This window comes from Suncus etruscus, chromosome 11 (genome assembly GCF_024139225.1).
Source record: "Suncus etruscus isolate mSunEtr1 chromosome 11, mSunEtr1.pri.cur, whole genome shotgun sequence".
Taxonomy (NCBI): Eukaryota; Metazoa; Chordata; class Mammalia; order Eulipotyphla; family Soricidae; genus Suncus; species Suncus etruscus.
This window is the reverse complement of record NC_064858.1, coordinates 86369186-86387836: the sequence shown is the minus strand read 5'-3', so window position 1 is coordinate 86387836 and position 18651 is coordinate 86369186. Positions and strand designations below refer to the sequence as shown.

General features: G+C 53.6%; 1 protein-coding gene across 1 annotated transcript in view; it reads right to left on the bottom strand.

The window, feature by feature from the left end:
- The window catches only part of LRP1 (LDL receptor related protein 1), an 88110-nt gene that overhangs the window by 35166 nt on the left and 34293 nt on the right, over positions 1-18651 (bottom strand). Inside the window, exons 12-34 of the mRNA XM_049783052.1 lie at positions 18282-18462; positions 17679-17901; positions 16316-16517; positions 15899-16024; positions 13962-14102; positions 13746-13871; positions 13453-13569; positions 13023-13103; positions 11453-11620; positions 7614-7796; positions 6707-6907; positions 5503-5748; positions 5184-5381; positions 3658-3862; positions 3321-3485; positions 2553-2797; positions 2298-2429; positions 1860-2087; positions 1600-1774; positions 1425-1519; positions 802-951; positions 568-708; positions 193-327 (exon numbers count right to left, since the gene is read on the bottom strand). Of these exons, the coding sequence (XP_049639009.1) occupies positions 193-327; positions 568-708; positions 802-951; positions 1425-1519; positions 1600-1774; positions 1860-2087; positions 2298-2429; positions 2553-2797; positions 3321-3485; positions 3658-3862; positions 5184-5381; positions 5503-5748; positions 6707-6907; positions 7614-7796; positions 11453-11620; positions 13023-13103; positions 13453-13569; positions 13746-13871; positions 13962-14102; positions 15899-16024; positions 16316-16517; positions 17679-17901; positions 18282-18462 (3864 nt within the window). The remainder of the gene's footprint in view (positions 1-192; positions 328-567; positions 709-801; positions 952-1424; positions 1520-1599; positions 1775-1859; positions 2088-2297; positions 2430-2552; positions 2798-3320; positions 3486-3657; positions 3863-5183; positions 5382-5502; positions 5749-6706; positions 6908-7613; positions 7797-11452; positions 11621-13022; positions 13104-13452; positions 13570-13745; positions 13872-13961; positions 14103-15898; positions 16025-16315; positions 16518-17678; positions 17902-18281; positions 18463-18651) is intronic.

Here is an 18651-nt window from a genome sequence, read left to right as displayed (position 1 = left end):
ATCCTACTGTAGGCTGAGTCGCTTACTGTCCCTGTCCCTGTCACTGTTTAGGACTGCAGAGGCCAGGGACAGGATCTTCAGTCTTCCCAGCACCATAGAGGCTCTGGAATTAAGTGCCTCCTGCCCCTTGGGGAATGAGAGAGGAGCTGAGAGACGGGGAAGGCAAGGTGGGGAGAAGAGGTTGGTGCTGACCCTCGCAGGCCTGCTGGCCGCTGCGGAGACTGTAGCCAGCCGTGCACATACAGGTACGGGTGGACGCTGACGTGGGCAGGCAGAGCTGGGAGCAGTCACCGTTGTTGACGCTGCAGGCATTGGTGCCCTCATGGTCTGCAGGGGTGGGGGAGAGAAAAGGTTTAGGGGTGGGTCTCACCTGCTCAGAGACAGGAGGAGGGTCCATGCCTTCACCCCGGACCTCATGGGGGTCATCACCCGCCCAGCTCTTGGGTCTTCTGTCCCCAGGCCCCTACCAGAATGGCTGACAACACAGAGGGGGCCTTGGTGAGGAAGGGCTGGGGAACCCTGTAAGTGGTAGGTCCCCTGTTCCCCAGGCAGCCCCTGCCGCCTCACCTAGCTGGACGCTCTCGTCGTAAACCTTCATGTGCATCACTAGGGTGGTGCTGTTGCGCAGGACCACAGAGCCCGAGCCGTCCGCCTTGTTGCATGTACCCATCTTCTCCGACACCTGATCTGCCCACCACAGCTTGTCCCCTGGCGGGTGGGTGAGGACAGGAAGGAATGAGAGTCTGAGGCACCCCTCCCGCTTCCATACACACCCTCCCAAAGTCTGCCCCAGAGCCTTACCCATAATGGCCAGAGCTGTGGCCTTGCCCAGCTGGCTCCTCATACTGTCGATGACCTCCAGACCGCTCCCGTCCAGGTTGCAGCGGTTGATGGTATGGTTCCCGGAGCTGATCCAGTAGAGTTTGCTCTCTGGGAAGTCAATTGCCAGGCCTGGAAGACGAGGATGTCATTGCCCCAGAAAGCCTGGCTCGGGAGCTGGGGTCTGGGACCTCCAGTGATGGAGTTACATGTGTATGACTTTGAGTGGAGGGTGATGAGGGTGGAGCTGTGAGTTTATGGAGACAGGAAGAGCAACCAGGGGGGCTGGAGAGATAGCACAGCAGTGGAGCATTTGCCTTGTATGCGGCCGACCCGGGAGGGATCTGGTTCGATTCCCGGCATCCCATGTGGTCCCCCAGTCTGCCAGGAGTGATTTTGGGGTACAGAGCCAGGAGTTGCCCCTGAGTTCTGTTGGGTGTGGCCCAGAAACCAGCCAATCAATCAATCAATAAGTCAATCAATAAAGGTTTTTTTAAAAAAAGAGAACAACCAGGAGCCAATGAACAACTCTTGGTATGGTGTGGTGTGTGTGTGTGTGTGTGTGTGTGTGTGTGTGTGTGCGCACGCGCATGCCAAGTTCGTACCCACAGGGCCCATCTGGCCACTGAAGAGCAGGCTGCGGTTGCTGCCATCCATATTGGCCATGCTGATGTTGTCACCATCGGTCCAGTAGAGCTTCCTGGGGGTGGGTGGCAAGGTCAGAGTCCTCTTCTTCCCCCACCCACAGACCACCCCTCTCCCGCCTGTGCCCCAACTCACCCACGCAGGGGATGCACTACCAGGCCATGCGGCTGCTCCAGACCCTGCACCACCGCGTTCTTGAAGGAGCCATCCAGCCGGGCCACGTTGATCTGTTTCTTGTTGGTGTCATAGCTTGTCCAGAACAGGTTCCGGGACACCCAGTCCACAGCCAGCCCATGGGCATTGGGCAAATCTGGGGGCACATTGGGGAGAGAGGGTTGCAGGTTTATGGAGCATGGGTGGGGCGGGGAGAGGAGCTGCATGGGTCAGGCTGGAACCTGCAGAGACGACTGTCTCCACTCCTGTGCCGTTGATGAAGGCCCGTTTGATGGCCTGCGTGCGCACGTCTGACCAGTACACGCGCTGCTCGCGGGCGTCGTAGTCCAGCACCGTGACGTTGTCGATGTCAGGCACCGTGAAGGAGATGATGTAATTGTAATAGGGGGCATCCAGGTCCACGCCCCGGATCTCCATCTGCCGCGCATACAGCAGGAACTTCTTGAACTCTGTGGGGTTGGGTAGGTCACTGGGGCCACCCCTGCCTCCCTGCTGCCCCCTGCCCTCATCAGGGTCTCCCCCTCTTCTTCCACTTCTGGTTAGCTGCTGGGGAGAAGGGAACAGCCTGGAGATAGGCCTTCCTGAGGAGTTCCTGCCTTTTCCAGGGGGGACATTCAAACAGGACAGTGAGGGGCTTTGGCACACAGGGCCCCCCCTACCATAGCAGGTAGTGTTGTCAGGGCGAAGCTTCATGAGGTGAGGACAGGCACAGGACACAGTCCGGTTGTAGTTGATGAGACACAGGTGGGAGCAGGGCCCCCGGCCCCCGTTGGCCTCACAGGGGTTGGGAGCTGGGGAGAAGGAAGGAAACCTAATGACTGGCGGGGCCTGCCGGAGCAACCCCCTCACCCCCTCACCAGTCCTCTGGCTCCTGCATCCCCAGCTGGTCCCAGTTCTCCTGGGTGGCTCCTTACCCATGGGCTGCCGGGAGGGATGGTACACCTGCAGGTCGAAGGGCTGTGTGTTGGTCCTCTGAACCACGGTGACGTTGTGGCCCGTCCACTTGTTGGCCTTGGCCAGGGTGTTGGTTCTCCAGTCAGTCCAGTACACCTCCCCCCCATACAGCGTCACTGCAAACGGGTGCGACAGGAACTCGTGTCCCCGAAGCACCTCCATGTGGCCGGAGCCGTCGTAACGGGCTGAGTAAATGGCATCTGACCTGAGAGCATGGTCAGGGCAAAGTGAGGACGCAGCCGCCTCCAGGACCTCCACCTCTTCCCACACCCGGGGCCCCCAGACCTGAGCCCAGCCCCAACATCCTGCCTCCCATAAACTCATGGCTGGAGAACTTGGAAGACTGGTTGAGTGGGGTCCATGGATACAAGGAACCAGAGCCCAACTCTCACACCCCCTGAGGATTCCTATACCCCCATGAGTGCATTTGGGGCAGGAAAGGTTTGGTGGAAGAACCTTCCTGCACTGGGCACAGATGACATATGTGCGGGGAGGGATGGAACTCACTGAAGTTTAACTGCCTATGCATTTCTGTGCATGGGGGTGCCCCCAGCCCTGCCTCTACCTCTCTCTCCATTGTACTTCCTTCACTCTGGGCTCATAACAACTCAATCGTGCTGAACCCAGCTGTCAGCTACCCACTCTGGCCACAGCACCCCTGGCTCTCTTGATCCTCCCCACTGCCAGGTCCTAGAGAGATATGGTCTAGGCATGGCATGGGTGCTGACCTGGCATCAATCCAGAGGATGCGCTTCTCCAGGTAATCCACAGTGAGCCCGTTAGGCCAGCCCCCCGAGCCTGTCTCTCGGTGGATGGTGCGGCGCCCGGCCCCACTCATGGATGCTGCCTCGATGCGGGGCAGGCTGGCATCCCAGTCTGTCCAAAACAGGATCCTGGAGAGTGGAAGAGGCAGGCGGTGGTAGGCTGGAGCAGGGGAGGGCTACTAGGATCTTAGGTAAAGGGCAGAGGGATGAATGCATCAAGGGAACAGGGGTTCCTGATATGCTGAAGAGACCTCAGGGGGTACCAGGGAGACAGAATATGAGCAGGCAAGGGAATCCTCACCCATCTCGGGGATCCAGAGCAATCGCCCTGGGATGCTCTATGTCACCAGCCAGCAGGGTGGTGCGGAGGGTCCCATCTAGCTTGGCCACCTCAATTTGGTCCAGGTTACTCTCCACCCAGTAGATGTTGCCTGCGATCCAGTCTACAGCCAGGCCCTCGGGGGTGGCGAGGCCATACTGAATCACCACCTCAAAACTGGTCAGGGCTGTGGAGACAGAAGATTTGAGCATTCCCCAACCCTGACGCATGCACCCACATGACCTGAACCAACTGGAGTTCTTAGGCCCTCAACTTTCCCTGCCCAAGATCTCAGGGTTGAGCAAGGAGCCCTGCCCTTAGTACCCTAGTAAATGTGTGTATGGGGGTCTCCTGCCAGCTAGACCTACCATGACAAGGATAGAAACTTCCAGAAGTCACTGCCTAGAATGAGTAGGAGACTTTTCCTTGGTAAAAGACATCTGTGGATCCTGTTCTCTTAGGAATCCGTGAACACTGCCCCATCCCACAGCTGTCCCTGTGCTGATGAACAATTGGGCTACTCCCAAATTTTCTTTGTCAGGTAAAGAAGTGTTTCTATAGGGGCAGGAATGAGAGCACAGTGGACAGGGAGTTGCCTTGCATGCCATCGACCCAGGGTCCATCCTCGGGGAGGGATCCCTGAGTGCAGAGCCAGAAATAACTCCTGAACATCCCCAGGTAATGGCCAAAATCCAAATAACTTAGAAAGAAAATGAATTTTCTCCTTCCCCTCTCAATAAAAAAAAATTTTAGAGTGCTTCTTTCAGTCGGGGCTCAGAGGTCACCTTCTTAAGAGGCCTCCTTCCTCAATCATCTAATTTATTATATTTTATTAATGGTTTGGAGTCAAGCCCTGAAGTGCTCATTGGTAGCCCCCAGCACTGCGTAGGAGTGAGTGTAGTACAAGATGGAACCCGGGCGTCCTGCATGCAGAGCCTGTGCTCACCCTGTGGAGCTCTCTCTGGCCCTGACCCTCTAACATGGTCATCACTATCCATGCTCCCTCCGGTCATCGTTCCTTTTTCTCCCTCACAGCTCCCTTTATGTCTGTCCCACACACATGGGCCCATGCTCCATGGCCTGGTTTGTTGACACATTAGTTCCTTGGGGTCAGACAGGGCTGCTGTGCTGAACGGATTCTCACTACATGCATGTGGAGGGATGAAGTGTGTGCAGGGCCAGGGCTACTAGGCCACCTGGGGGCAGAAGGTGGGGTTCAGGTACCCCACCCTATGTGACTTTTTTTTTTTCCAGCCTACAATTCTAGGATTTGGGGAGCTGAGCTCCTGCTTCCAAAGAAAAAGGCTGATCATTGTGTTAATTATCAGGCTGGCAGTTCGGCTGATGATAATTACCGGGCGTCAGGCACCGAGACCCACAGCAAAATCTAACCCAATTAACAACCGTGTGGGGGGTGGGGGAGCCAAGGACCTCTGTGAAGACCTGCCTAGATCCCGGCCATGTCCTGTACACTCCACCCACTTGGGCCCCAGGGGGTGGGCGGTCACCTCCGTTGTCCAGCAGCTTCCCGCGGTAGATTTTGTCCTCCACCACGTCGGTCCAGTAGAGGGCACTCTGGCTGAGGTGAAAGTCCAGGGCGATGGTGTTGCGCAGGCCGGGCACCAGCACGCTGTAATCCCCCTTGTGAAGGTCAATGCGCCGGATCTCGTGGCGGTTGGAGAAGATGATGAAGGGCTTGAAGGGGTCTGGGAAGAGGGGATGACGCTCAGTTGGTGGCTGGCTCCCTAAGGCCCCCTGTGAGGGCCAACTCTGGGTCGGGTCAGAGTGGAGATCTGGGCCTCGGGCCCTCCCCGCAGAGAGTCTCACCCAGGCTGCGGCAGCTCTCGCCATCAGGTTCCAGCACCCAGCCCTCGTAGCAGGAGCACTTCACGCTGAACTTGATTTGGTCACACTTCTGGCTGCACTTGAGGTGCTTGGCACAGTAGCTCTGGATCTGACAGGTGTGGTTGTCCGGCCCCAGCTCCATGCCCAGAGGGCACGAGCACACTATGCCCTCACCAGGTGCCACCGAGCAGTTGTGGCTACAGCCGCCGTTATTCAGAGAGCACTCATCTGGGGACAGAAGGCAGTAGACAGGCCTGGCCTCAGACTCCAGGGCACTGCAGGACCTGGGGCCGGGCAGAGAGATAGGGCCCTGCCCAGACTGTCCCCTTCTTCCATCCCTGCCCAGTATCAGGCTTGCCACGTCCTTGACTCCTTAGGGGCCAAGGTTGAAATGGGACTATCTCTGGGCATCTCCCAGGAGCACTTTACCCTGCATCCACTAAATGTTCCAGCCACTACTTGGCCCCCATTGCAGCTCCCATTTTCTTTCTTGGCCTGTTCTTCCCTTAATCTCTGCTGATTCCGGGTATAGTAGAAAGTGTCCTGGAACCTACCAGCCGTGACCCATCAGCAACTCTCCAGGCTTGTTCCACCTTATCACCCATTGACCTCAAGGAACCTGGTGCCCCTCTGACTCAGAGATAAGGCCGCTCTGCTCTGTCCCTCACTCCCAAGCCAGATGCCTGTGCCCCTTGCTCTGACCCTCATTTCTTTCTATCTGAAGGCACACTCTCCTCCCCCACTTGCTCACTCCCTCTGCAAGCTGGAGTCCTGGGGAACTGGAAAACTGGGATATCCCAAGCATTCTACCCCCACCACCCCCACGGACACATCACACTCCCACCACCACCACCTCCACGGAGCCTTGGCTCGGAAGCCAGCTCCTCCCTGCGCTTGCCCGGGAGCTGTCTGTGTCTCCCTGTATTTTATGAGCTGTGTGACCTTAGGCCAGTTACCTAACCATGGTTTTCAAAGCTATAAAACACAGAATGATAGTATCTGCCTCACAGGGCTTCTGCTCAGGGATTACACGCTGGGAAGAGGAAGGTGTGCTAAGTACATCTCTTGCCAAAGCAAGTCCCAAATTGAAGAGAATTCCTGCTCACTGCCCTGGGTCCATCAAGCCACTACCCCTCACTGCCTGCCGCACACCCCCAGCTCCCGAGCCGGCTGGCTTGGTCCTCACCACACAGGTCTCCCTCATCCGAGCCATCTCCACAGTCGTCGTTGCCATCACACAGCTTGTCAGGAGGCAGGCAAACAGAAGTGTTGTTGGCACACGGGTGCGAGGGTGGCCTACACGCCAGGGACTCGCAGTTCTCTTCGTCCGAGTTATCTTCACAATCGCTGTCCCCGTCACACACCCAGGCTTTGCTGATGCATCGAGCTAAGAGAGGATGGGTCAAGTATGAGGGACCGTTTTCAGGCAGTGAGGCCTCTCTGTGTCCTCCATAGAGCTAGTGGGCAGCTGCTTTTCCTACCCTCCTTCCCTTCCTTTCTTCTCTCCCTCTCCTTTCTTCCCTCCCTCCCTCCTTCCCTTCCTTCTTCTCTTCCTCCCTTCCTTCTTTCCTTCTTCCTCACTTCCTTCCCTTCTTCTCTCCCTTCCCCCTCCCTTCTTCTCTCCCTTCCTTCATTCCTCCCTTCCTTCGTTCCTCCCTTCCTTCGTTCCTCTCCTTCCTTCCTTCCTTCCTTCCTTCCTTCCTTCCTTCCTTCCTTCCTTCCTTCCTTCCTTCCTTCCTTCCTTCCTTCCTTCCTTCCTTCCTATCTTCCAGCTCTAACCTTTGGCCCTCCATTTGTTTTAACAGTTACGTGCCTGCAACACCATAGGGTCTACTAGGAACTCAGCTTTTTCATTTGAAGTTACCCTGGCAATACTGCAGGGAGGACTGTGCAAAGGGGCTGAAGCTCAGTACTAATGAGGGTTGATTCTCAGGGTCCTCAGTGAGAGCCTAGCTCCTTCTTCCACCCCATCACCCTGCATCCCACACAAGCTTTTTCTATGCTGTCTTTTGCCTCAGGATGCCGCCACCTCGCCCCACCCCATGAAGTGCCACTGCTCTCCGTCTACTCCCAGTTCCCCTCTAATCCTTTACCAGAGTCCTTGCACCCAAACTTGACATTGGGGTCGCAGACATGGGTCACTCCCTCACAGCTCTTCTCATCACTGGAGTCCATGCAGTCAGTGTCCCCATCACAGCGCCACCGCAGGGGGATACAAAGCCCATCCAGCCGGCACTGAAACTCATCTGTGTGGCAGCCACCTGGAGGCCTTGTGGCTATTGTGGGACAAGAGAAAGGGGGTGGAGTAAGGCCTCTGGGTTATCTCTGCTTCAACAATCACTGATGTCTGCTTCCATGACCCTTCCTGCCATATCTGTCCTGAGCCTTGCTACCAAATTTGAATGTGCAGGCTGAGGCACCCACACCTTTCAGGATCCCGTGCTCTGGCTATATATGTGGACTCTTCCCCAAACCAAGTAGTTCTTCAGGTCAGAATTTGGATGCCCTTATCCCCAACCCAAGAGTTTCACTCATTCACTCCACCCATTTATTTAGAACCTATTTGTGTGCCAGAAGAAAACAAAGGCAAGTCCTTACTACTGATGGAGCTGAAGCTCTTGTGGGGGGAGCAGAGACACTAGATATGGCAGTAAAATTCATACTGGAGGGTCAGGGGCACCTCTGTGGGTTGGAACACATGCTTTGTTTGGGGGTCCTACCTGGCGGTGCTCAGGGGTTAGTCCTGGCTCTGTGCTCAGGAGTCACTTCTGCCCCAACTGAAGACCTTCCTTGTCCTTTCACCCTGCCAAACTTCTCGCTTTCTCCCCACCCCAGAGTACCTTATGCACCCTGCTCCCCAACACTGGCCTTACATGTCACCTCACTTCATGGAGAAGTCAAGGCTCAGAGGAAGCAACTTGCCCATGTTTCTCCTTTTTTTTTAAAAAATAGGGGCCACACTGAGCTGGAGTGGTGAGGAGAGAACCAGGACCCCAGACAGAGCCCTGAGGGTCTTTTGGTGCCAGGAAGCACACTCAGGGCCTTGCATATGTGGCACAAGCATGAATTCTACCACCTGAGGGTTCTCTGACCCAGCCTATAAGCGAGGGCAGAAATTCTTGCTATCACTTTCCACTGTAGGACTCTAGGCCTCTCCTGAGAAGTCCCACTGTTACCTTTTCTTTTCTTTTTTTTTTTTTTTTTTTTGTTTTTTTCTTTTGGGCCACACCCGGTGGTGCTCAGGGGTGACTCCTGGCTGTCTGCTCAGAAATAGCTCCTGGCAGGCACAGGGGACCATATGGGACACCGGGTTTCGAACCAACCACCTTAGGTCCTGGATCGGCTGCTTGCAAGGCAAACGCCTCTGTGCTATCTCTCCCGGCCCCCACTGTTACCTTTTCAATGCCCCTGAGTTCCTGTTGCCTCTATCTCCTCCTACCCCACTTTCCCCTTCAGGGCTGGGTGATCTCAGTGCTGTCACTGTTCCACCAAGTGTCGCCTAACTCCACCATGCAGAGGTGCGCTGGCAGTCCAGGTCAGATTAGGGCTGCAGAAATGTTAGAATGCAATAATGCAAAAAATTAAAAGATCTAGATGCGGGCCGGAGAGATAGCATGGAGGTAAGGTGTTTGCCTTTCATGCAGGAGGTCATCGGTTCGAATCCCAGCGCCCCATATGGTCCCCCGTGCCTGCCAGGAGCAATTTCTGAGCCTGGAGCCAGGAATAACCCCTGAGCACTGCCGGGTGTGACCCAAAAAAAACCAAAAACCAAAACCAAAACAAAAAAAAGATCTAGATGCTCTTTGTTGGAAGATCATACTTGGTCAGTGCTCAAGGGACCATGGTGCCAGAAACTGGACTGGGTTGGCAGTATGAAAAGCAAGTGCCTTAAGCCCTGTGCTATCTCTAACTCTGGATGCAGAAGTTCCAACTGATAAGACTGACAATTATGAGCTTATGTGAAAGCAGGCCTTTGTAGATGATCAGTTTAAGATAAGATCATGAAATAATCAAGAAGAGAAGGGGGGCACAGATGGCTCAAGGGGCTGAAGCACAGGCTTTGCATACAGGAGTCCCAAGTTCCATCCCCAACACATGGTCTCCTGAGCACTGCTAGGAGAGACCTCAAAGCACTGAGCCAAGAATAACCCCTGAGCACCACTGGTGCTCAGGCCAGAAAGCAAGACAAACAAATAAACAAACAAAAACCCAAAAGAAACAAAAAGAATTAAAAGAACAAAAGATGAGGCCCTGGGAAGTTATGCCTCAGTGGTAAAGCAAATATCCTTCCCTGGGCTCAATCTCTGGTAGTGGAAATGCAAAAATAATAATTAAAAAAATTAACAGTGCTGAAAGAAAAACTTATGAGGTCATTAGGGTGGGTGCCCATAGGACTTGACAATGTCCTATATAAAGAAGAAAGTTGGAAACAGAGATACAGGTCTAGCAGGACACAAATTAGACATAGGGAGGGGCCTCATGAAGATGCAGATAGAGATTGGGGTGAAGCAGGTATGAGCCCTAGAAACCACAGACCCTCTTTCCCAGTCCCGAGAAGGAGCTCTAGAAGAGGGAAACCCTATATTTCTGTTGCTCAGCCATTCCATTGGTGGTTCTACCACTATCTGTAAGAAGCTAACAGGGTTTAAAAATGGGAAGACGGGCCCGGAGAGATAGCACAGTGGCGTTTGCCTTGCAAGCAGCCGATCCAGGACCAAAGGTGGTTGGTTCGAATCCCGGTGTTCCATATAGTCCCCCATGCCTGCCAGGAGCTCCTGAGCAGACAGCCAGGAGTAACCCCTGAGCACCGCCGAGTGTGGCCCAAAAACCAAAAACCAAAAAAAAAAAAAAAAAATGGGAAGAAAGAGGCTGGAAAGATACTGCAGTGGGAAAGGCACTTGTCTTGCATGGACCTGACTCAGTTCATTCCCTGGTACCTGGGTATATATTGCTCAGCTTTGCTCAGGAGTCCCTGAGCAGAGACCCAGGCAATAGCCCCTGAGCATGGCCAGGTGTGCCCTACCTCCAAAACAAAATGAAAGATTGAAAATAGCACATGAGGGGCCTGGAGAGATAGCACAGCGGTATTTGCCTTGCAAGCAGCCGATCCAGGACCAAAGGTGGTTGGTTCGAATCCCGGTGTCCCATATGGTCCCCCGTACCTGCCAGGAACTATTTTTTCTGAGCAGACAGCCAGGAGTAACTCCTGAGCACCACCGGGTGTGGCCCAAAAACCAAAAAAAAAAAAAAAAAAAAGAAAATAGCACATGAAAAAAAAAAAAAGCTGCATTTCCAACTTGTCTTGGAGCCAGAATGGTCCGGGGTCTGCATCCTTCTATGGCAATGACTGTTGACTGGAGCTGAAAAACCAGCCCTCTTTGAAAAAGTCTGGTCTCCCCAACACACATTTTTTTGGTTTTGGGCCACACCTAGCTCTGTACTCAGAAATCACTCCTGCTTGGGGACCGAACCCTGGTTGGCCAGGTGCAAGGCAAACACCCTACTGTTGTGTTATGCTTCAGTCCCAAAAGGGTCTGGTCTTATCTCAGCCTTCTATATTCCCCAACTAGACCCTAGAAGCCTGAGCATTAAACTAAGCATACCCTGTGGGTCCCCTCTTGAGTATCTTTTGCTCAAGCTACCAGCTGCTCAGCATAGTCCTAGTGCCAAGTGCCCACCAGACAGATCCCACTCATTAAGGCTGTGCTGTGGACTCTTAGATTGTCCCCACTTTGTGGATGAAATTCACAGAGGCCCCTCAACATGAAATAAGTAACTCGTTCAAGGTCATCTAGATACCCAGCTGTCCAGCAGAGCACAGGCCCAAGGTCACCCAATTGCCAACCAAGAAGCTGGTGACGATCATAAGACTGAGACTGCTGTGGGACAAATTCCTTGAGAAGGGGGAGGAGGGTGGCCGCCTGGTGCTCACCCTGGTTTGTACAGTTAGCGTGTGTCTCATCACTGTAGTCTCCGCAGTCGTTGTCCCCATCACAGGTCCAGTGCTCGGGGATGCAGCGGCCGCTGTTACACTTGAACTGGGTGCTGGAGCAGGAGTGACTGCAGCCCGCCTCATCGCTGTTGTCCCCACAGTCATTATCTGGGCAAAGTGGGGGTGAGGGTGGCAGAAAAGGGAGAAGTGAGTAGCCTTCTTGGTGACTCTACTCTGGGATCCCCACTCCCACCTCCCCACTCACACCCTCCAGCCACCCATGAGAAAACAACAAACAGAAAAGACACAGAAACTGCATAGATTGCAGCATGCACCATGGCCCACTTTGGGGGCAAGGGGGAGAAATCCCTTCTCTGAATGTAGACTCTGAAAGGAAGGGTGTGGGGACTGGGGACTGCTTGCTTGGTGGGGTGAGGGCAGGAATTCTCAAGTTTCAGAGGGGGAGGCTGAAGGGTGGGGACCTGGGAGGAAAGGGCCTCATCTGGCCTTACCCTGAGTTAGGACAGGATACAGGGCTCATAGGGTCACTGCCTACAGTTGGAAGAGTTCGGGATGGGTCTGGAAGGCATGTGATGGTCCAAGAATGATCAGTACTTTCTAAACCTCCTTGAGTGTGAGACTCCCCAGCATTCAACGAGAAGCTTGGAAGAAGGGTGTGAACTGTCTTCCTCAATTATGTCCCTGCCTCTCTGCCAGTTGGATTTGCTTCTATCTTCTCCTCCCCGTACTAGATCTTGATCTTTTTGTCCCCATTTCTGTCGTGTCCTTGCTTCTGTGAGATTCCCTTTCAGCTTCCTTTCCCTTCACTATCTCCTTCCCTCCACCCCCTCCCCCAGTTTCTCTCTCTCAGGGGTTGTTGTGGTCCTAGGAGTTGGCTGAGTCTGGGTGGGTTTTGGGGTGATGGTGCATGTGCTTCTATGCACTGACCGGCAGGCTCAGGACAGGCCTTTTCATCAGAGCCGTCCCCACAATCCTTCTCTGAAACACAGAAACCGCCGGGGAGGCATTGGCACGAGACATGGCAGTGACATGAGGTAACGGCACTGCCCACATGACCTCCCACAACCAGGAGTCCCAGGCACACATGGAACATGGAACATCTGAACACATGCTCAGATGCAACCTGAGACCCAAGACACACACACAGAAAGTGCACTGGCTCCCTGAGACCCGAGCAGCTTCATCTGCTCCGTGGCTGGCTGACGGCCAGATAAGGCCCCCCATCCCTGAAGCCTGAGCTCCAGGAATGGGGTATAAAGGGACAAGGGAGCTGGGTTTCAGACTCCGGCCTTGCCCTCTGGCCCTTCCCTGCTCTCTCCCAGCTCTGTAGGCCAGGGAAGAGTAGGCTTATAAGCAACAAGCATGGTGTCCCCTCAGTCACTTGGATCCCCTGGGCATGGATGACTCATACTGAGATGTCCAGCATGATGCTAACATGCCAATAACTCACCACATCTAACCCTTCACCCCCCACCAGGTCTGGCTGTGGTTTCCAGCTTTCCTAGAATCAGCCGATGACTTATGGTTCTAGGTTTTAAGTCACGCTTACCATTGTCACATCTCCAATTGATGTTGATACATCTGCCATTGTTGCAGGTAAACTGAGTCAGGGGGAAGCAGGTGGGATATGCTGTGAGGGAAGAAGTGTAGCTGAGTGGGAACAGCAGGTGACCACAAGCTCCCTCCCATGCTGCCCATCTGCTGTCCACCCTCCACTCTAAGCCCTCGGGTACCCTGACCCTGAACTGAGAGCCATTCTCCAGTGAGATCACTGAGCCCCCAGATCCATGCTGTCCATACCCCTACCCTGCAAAAGCAGCACCCACCCACCCACACAGACATACATACACCCCGCACATGCACAAAGGGACTTTCTTAAGACCACCTAGGTAGAAAGTAGGGGGGGGTCTCTGCAGTGCCCTGTCATGCTCCATTGCTCGGGCCCTCTTGGCTACCTGACCCACCACCATCTCTCTCACCGCATGAAGCTGACTCATCGGAGCGGTCCCCACAGTCGTCGTCCAGGTCACATGTCCAGGAGATGGGGATGCAGCGGCCACTGGCGCAGGAGAACTGGTTGGGTGGGCAGGTACGAGCTGGGGGGAGGGATGGTGTGAGGACTCATGGGCTAGACCCCGACACCCATTTTTCTCCTACCCTATCCCAATTCTTTTCCTCTGACTCCTTCCTTTCCCCAGGCCCTTCCACCTTCCAAACAAAACCCCTAACTCCTCTGCTCTCCTGACTGAGAGGTGTCCCCATGGCCACACACCGGAACAAGTGGTGTTGGACTCATCCTCGCTGTTCCCACAGTCATTGTCCCCGTCACAGAGCCAGCGGTTGGGGATGCACCGGTTGTTCTCACACTTGAAGCGGTCAGAGGGGCAAGTGTGCTGATCTGGGCAGAGAACAGGTCAGGAGTCAGCGCTGTGGGGGCCATTGGGGGGCACCCTACAGGCCTGCACCAACGGGAAGACAAGCGACTCACGGCAAAGCGCAGGAGCCTCGTCGCTGTTGTCCAGGCAGTCATTGTCTCCATCACACTTCCAGCGTTCTTGGATGCAGCGGCTGTTGGCACAGGCAAACTCGCCTGGCTGGCACTGGGGTGGGGGTACGTAGGATGGGTTCGCTGTAGGCACCACAGATATATGAGGGGAAAGTCAGGCCTACATCAAAACATGTACTGAGTCCCTGTCCTTTGCTTCTTCTTTTTTTTTTTTGTTTTTGTTTTTGTTTTTGTTTTTGGGCCACACCGGCGGTGCTCAGGGGTTACTCCTGGCTGTCTGCTCAGAAATAGCTCCTGGCAGGCACGGGGGACCATATGGGACACCGGGATTCGAACCAACCACCTTTGGTCCTGGATCGGCTGCTTGCAAGGCAAACGCCCCTGTGCTATCTCTCCGGGCCCTGTCCTTTGCTTCTTTAAAATTTTTTTTTTATTTTTGTTTGATGGGGGCACACCTGGCCATGTTCATAATGTACTCCTGCCTCTGCACTCAAGGATCATTCCTGGTGGCCGACAGGTCAGGGCATATATGGGATGCCAGAGGTTGAGTCCTGGTTGGCGCTGTGCAAGGCAAGAACCTTACTCACTGTACTATTGTTTCAGCCCCATCTTTGCTTCTTTTACTATCTTTTTTTGTTTGTTTGTTTTTGGGCCACACCAGCGACACACAGGGGTTACTCATGGCTCTGTGCTTAGAAATCACTCCTGACAGGCTCGGGGGACCATATGGAATGCTGAGGATCGAACTCAGGTCTGCATGCAAGGCAAACATCCTATTACTGGGCTGTTGCCCCAGCCCTCTTTTACTGTCTTGAAAGAATACCCTGATTTTATTTTCCTAGTGTGATTTTGAAGAACAAATGAGAGTGGTGTAACCATGCAGCCCTCAACACAGCCTGAGGGTGAACAGCTTCCAAGGAGTGCAGACCCCTCTGCTCTAATCTGTTTTGCCCAGGAGTCATGCCCAGCCCTGCTAAGGGTCTCTCCCAATAGTGAATATTCAGGAGACCATGTGCTGCCAGGCATTTAGTTGGACTCCTGCATCTAAAGCATATGCTCCAGCTGGTAGATGTGTCTCTCCAGCCCAGATAATTGTGAGTTCGTGTGTGTGTGTGTGTGTGTGTGTGTGTGTGTGTAAGGGGGGGGGGGATGGAGATGCCAGGAACTGAAGTAGGATCTCACACAAGTATGACAATCATTCTACTATTGAGCAACTTCCTCAACCTCATTAGATAGATAGAGAGATAGACAGACAGACAGACAGACAGACAGACAGACAGACAGACAGACAGACAGATAGATAGATAGATAGATAGATATAGATATGGCCACATGCAAGGTAAACACCCTACCCACTGTACTATCACTCCAGCCTCTCATTTTCAATAGAGTGGGGATGTAATAAAAATGGTGGGATGTCAAAGAACTTAGGAATATTTTCCTGGGCCGGAGTGATAGCACAGTGGTAGGGCATTTGCCTTGCACATGTCAAACCCCAGCAGTCTGGTTTGATTCCCGACATCCTATATGGTCCCCTGAGCCTGTCAGAAGCGATTTCTGAGCGCAGAGCCAAGAGTAACCCATGAGCACCTCCGGGTATGACCCAAACCACTCCCAAACAAACAAACAACCAAACAAAAGAATATTTTCCCTTGCTTTGCCTGTATGAAGCCCTGTATTGATTCCTGTAATGGTATCCCGTGGCTCACAAATACCACCAGGTGTCCCCACCCCCTAATTAGCATCAACAGTAAAAAATTTTCCTCATTCCATGCCTTTTCAATGTTCAGTTTCTCCTAATCTTCAAGATTCCCAGAACTCTCTGACCATCCCTCATCCCCACATGGCTCTCTTGGCCCCCTTCCTCTCAGAGACCCTTGCCATGCTCCCTGGCCCTCAACCCAGTGGGCCCCTCATACCTAAACAAGTGACTCCATCTGCATCCAACACCTGGTCCTCAGCGCAGGCACACTGGCGGCTCCCAGGGGTAGCCAAACATAGGCTGCTGCAGCCGCCATTGTTCACCCGACATTTGTTGGTCCCCACTGCAAAAGAGCACCCAGGGGGGATCAGGGAAGGGGAATGGAGGACAGGGATGAGGAGACAGAAAAAGAGACATATGATGAGGAAGAGGCAAACATGGGAGAGAAGGGAGACATGAACCAGAAGGGTCCAACTGGTTTGAGAGGCCTCTCTTGTCAAATGCTTCAGAGTCAGGGCCTAAGATCCCTGGGGAGCACCTTTACTCCCCCTGTCCCAGAAGCCTCACCCCCATCTAAATACTTCCATCTCCAGCCCAGTCCCAGCCCAAATATTAGTCCCAACCCCAGAGGTACCTTGCTGCTGCTGGGCATCATACATGCGAATCTCAAAGATGGGGGGCCGCTCGCTGCGCAGAAGAGTCACAGTTGGGGGTGCACCGTCTACGCCCCGCTCTAAGCGGTAGACACTGCCACTCCGGTACTCGGTCCAGAAGAGGTAATTGCCATGGTGACAGAGACCAAAGGCGTGGTTCAGCTCAGGCCCCTCATATACGATCTAGGGATGGAGCAGAGGCCACTAAGGAGCTGGGAAACACGTGGGTGCCTGAGGGAGGGCCCAGGGTATCTGTTTCGTATGCTCAGAGTATACTCAAAGTATGTAGTACTCTGTTTCCCCATTAGCCTGGGAGCCCCTAAAGATGAGAGCATTACACAGTGAGAGGCCAGACTCTAAATCCAACAGGATGCTGACTGTCCACTTGTCCTTGACTGGGCTTTCAACATGTATAAGTACATGTGACATGACACAGACACAGACACAGACACACACACACACACACAGACACACACACACACACACACACACACACACACACACACACACACACACACACACCTATGTAGTCAGAAACCAAACCACTTCATTTCTTTGTTGAAGAAATTGCTAGAACCAACTGAGGGCCCAGAATTGTCAGGACTAAGAAATGGAAATGACATGGCCATTGCCCTTGAGCTACCTGTTGTCTCCAGAGGAACACACAGGTGGGGCAGAGAGCACAAAGGCCTAGAGCATTCCTGAGCACATTGAGGGCCTCAAGCACTGCATGTTCTCCCAAGTTCCTTTGGTAGCAGCCCTATGTCACCCTCCATCCTCCCTATGCCACCCCCCATCCTCCTGAGCGCCACTGTGAGGCCCATAAAACTAGAAAGGCAAAAGTCAAAAAGAAGGGAAAAGGGGTCCAGAGACAACATCCAGACAAGGTGTCCCGGGAGCAGTATGCCAGGCAGAGGAAGTACCTGAGTAAAGGGCTCAGGGGGGAACATGGACAAGGTGCTTAGTGCAGATATTCAAAGTGTGGGGTGAGAACAGGGAAGAAGATCATAGAGAGTCAGGGTCATACCAGAAACAGCTTGGTTCACATTCCTAGACATGCACACAATATGAGAAGCGCAAAGCACACAACACGGGAAGCTCACATCTTGAGCTATTCTGCAGTATACAGAGAAAAATAGGCAGGTGCTTACCAGCATGTGCTGTGTGCACACTAGTATACTCAGATATACTCGTGGACAAAATACAGTGAGGTGATTTTCCAACAACACAACACAGAACACAGATGTTATTAACACAAATGGGACATAACCATTGGTGACAGGTACACAAGCCCGAGTCTAGCCATGCACAGTGGCCACCCCCACACAAGAGCATGCCTCCCACCTTCCGGTCTGTTCCGTTGAGCATTATGGTCTCAATTCTGTCATAGAAGGCATCCACCCAGTAGAGGCGTCCAGCTGGGATGTCCAGACTTAGTCCGTTGGGCCAAAGCACTGTCTTGGAGGTCACAAAGACATCTCGGTGTGAGCCGTCCATCCAGGCCCTCTCTAGCCGCCCTCGTCGACTGTCCTTTGGGTCCTCCTCCCAGTCTGTCCAGTACATCCACCTGTGGGCGGTGACTGGTCAGTGACATAAGGTTACCCCTGCCATCCACAGCCTCCTCTGGGAGCCAACACAGGATCCAGGAGAGACCCTCACAGGGGTCTCCCCACCCTCCTTACACTCACATCACACATTTCATTCATTCCTTCTTCTACCCAGTAAAGGTAAGCCAGCTATCATTCTGACACTTGGGGACCCTTACAGAGCTCATAACCCACCCAGGGGTCAGATAAGAAAAAAACAACCAAGATGTTGCACAGAAGAGAAGGTTAGGTTAAAGCCATGAAGGAGATGAAGCACGGTGATTGGGCAGCAGGTGGGGTGAACATGAGAAACAGAAGTGGGCAAGTCTCTTGCAGGAGGTGGCCATTCACTGGGACCTACCCATTGAGGGGGTCAACCACAATGGCCCGAGGATGTGTCATTTTGCCCTCAATCAAGGTCTTGCGGGTCTGTGCGGCTTTCTCCAGTCTGGCCACACTGATAGTCTTCTTGGGGCCATCATCTGTCCAGTACAAATTATCTCCCATCCAGTCCACGGCCACACCCTCCACATTGTGGATACCTGTGGAACAGGAAGGGGTCATAAGGCAGAGGCTGGAGGGGAGCACAATGTGTCTATCTCAGAGCCCATTTGGATGGCTGGGAGAGGAAGAAGGTCCTGCACCCAGCATGATGGGTGGGATGGGAAGGGAGCTGGGAGGAAGAAACTGGGGAGCTCATTTGTGTTCCCCCATCTGTGTTGAGGCCCAGA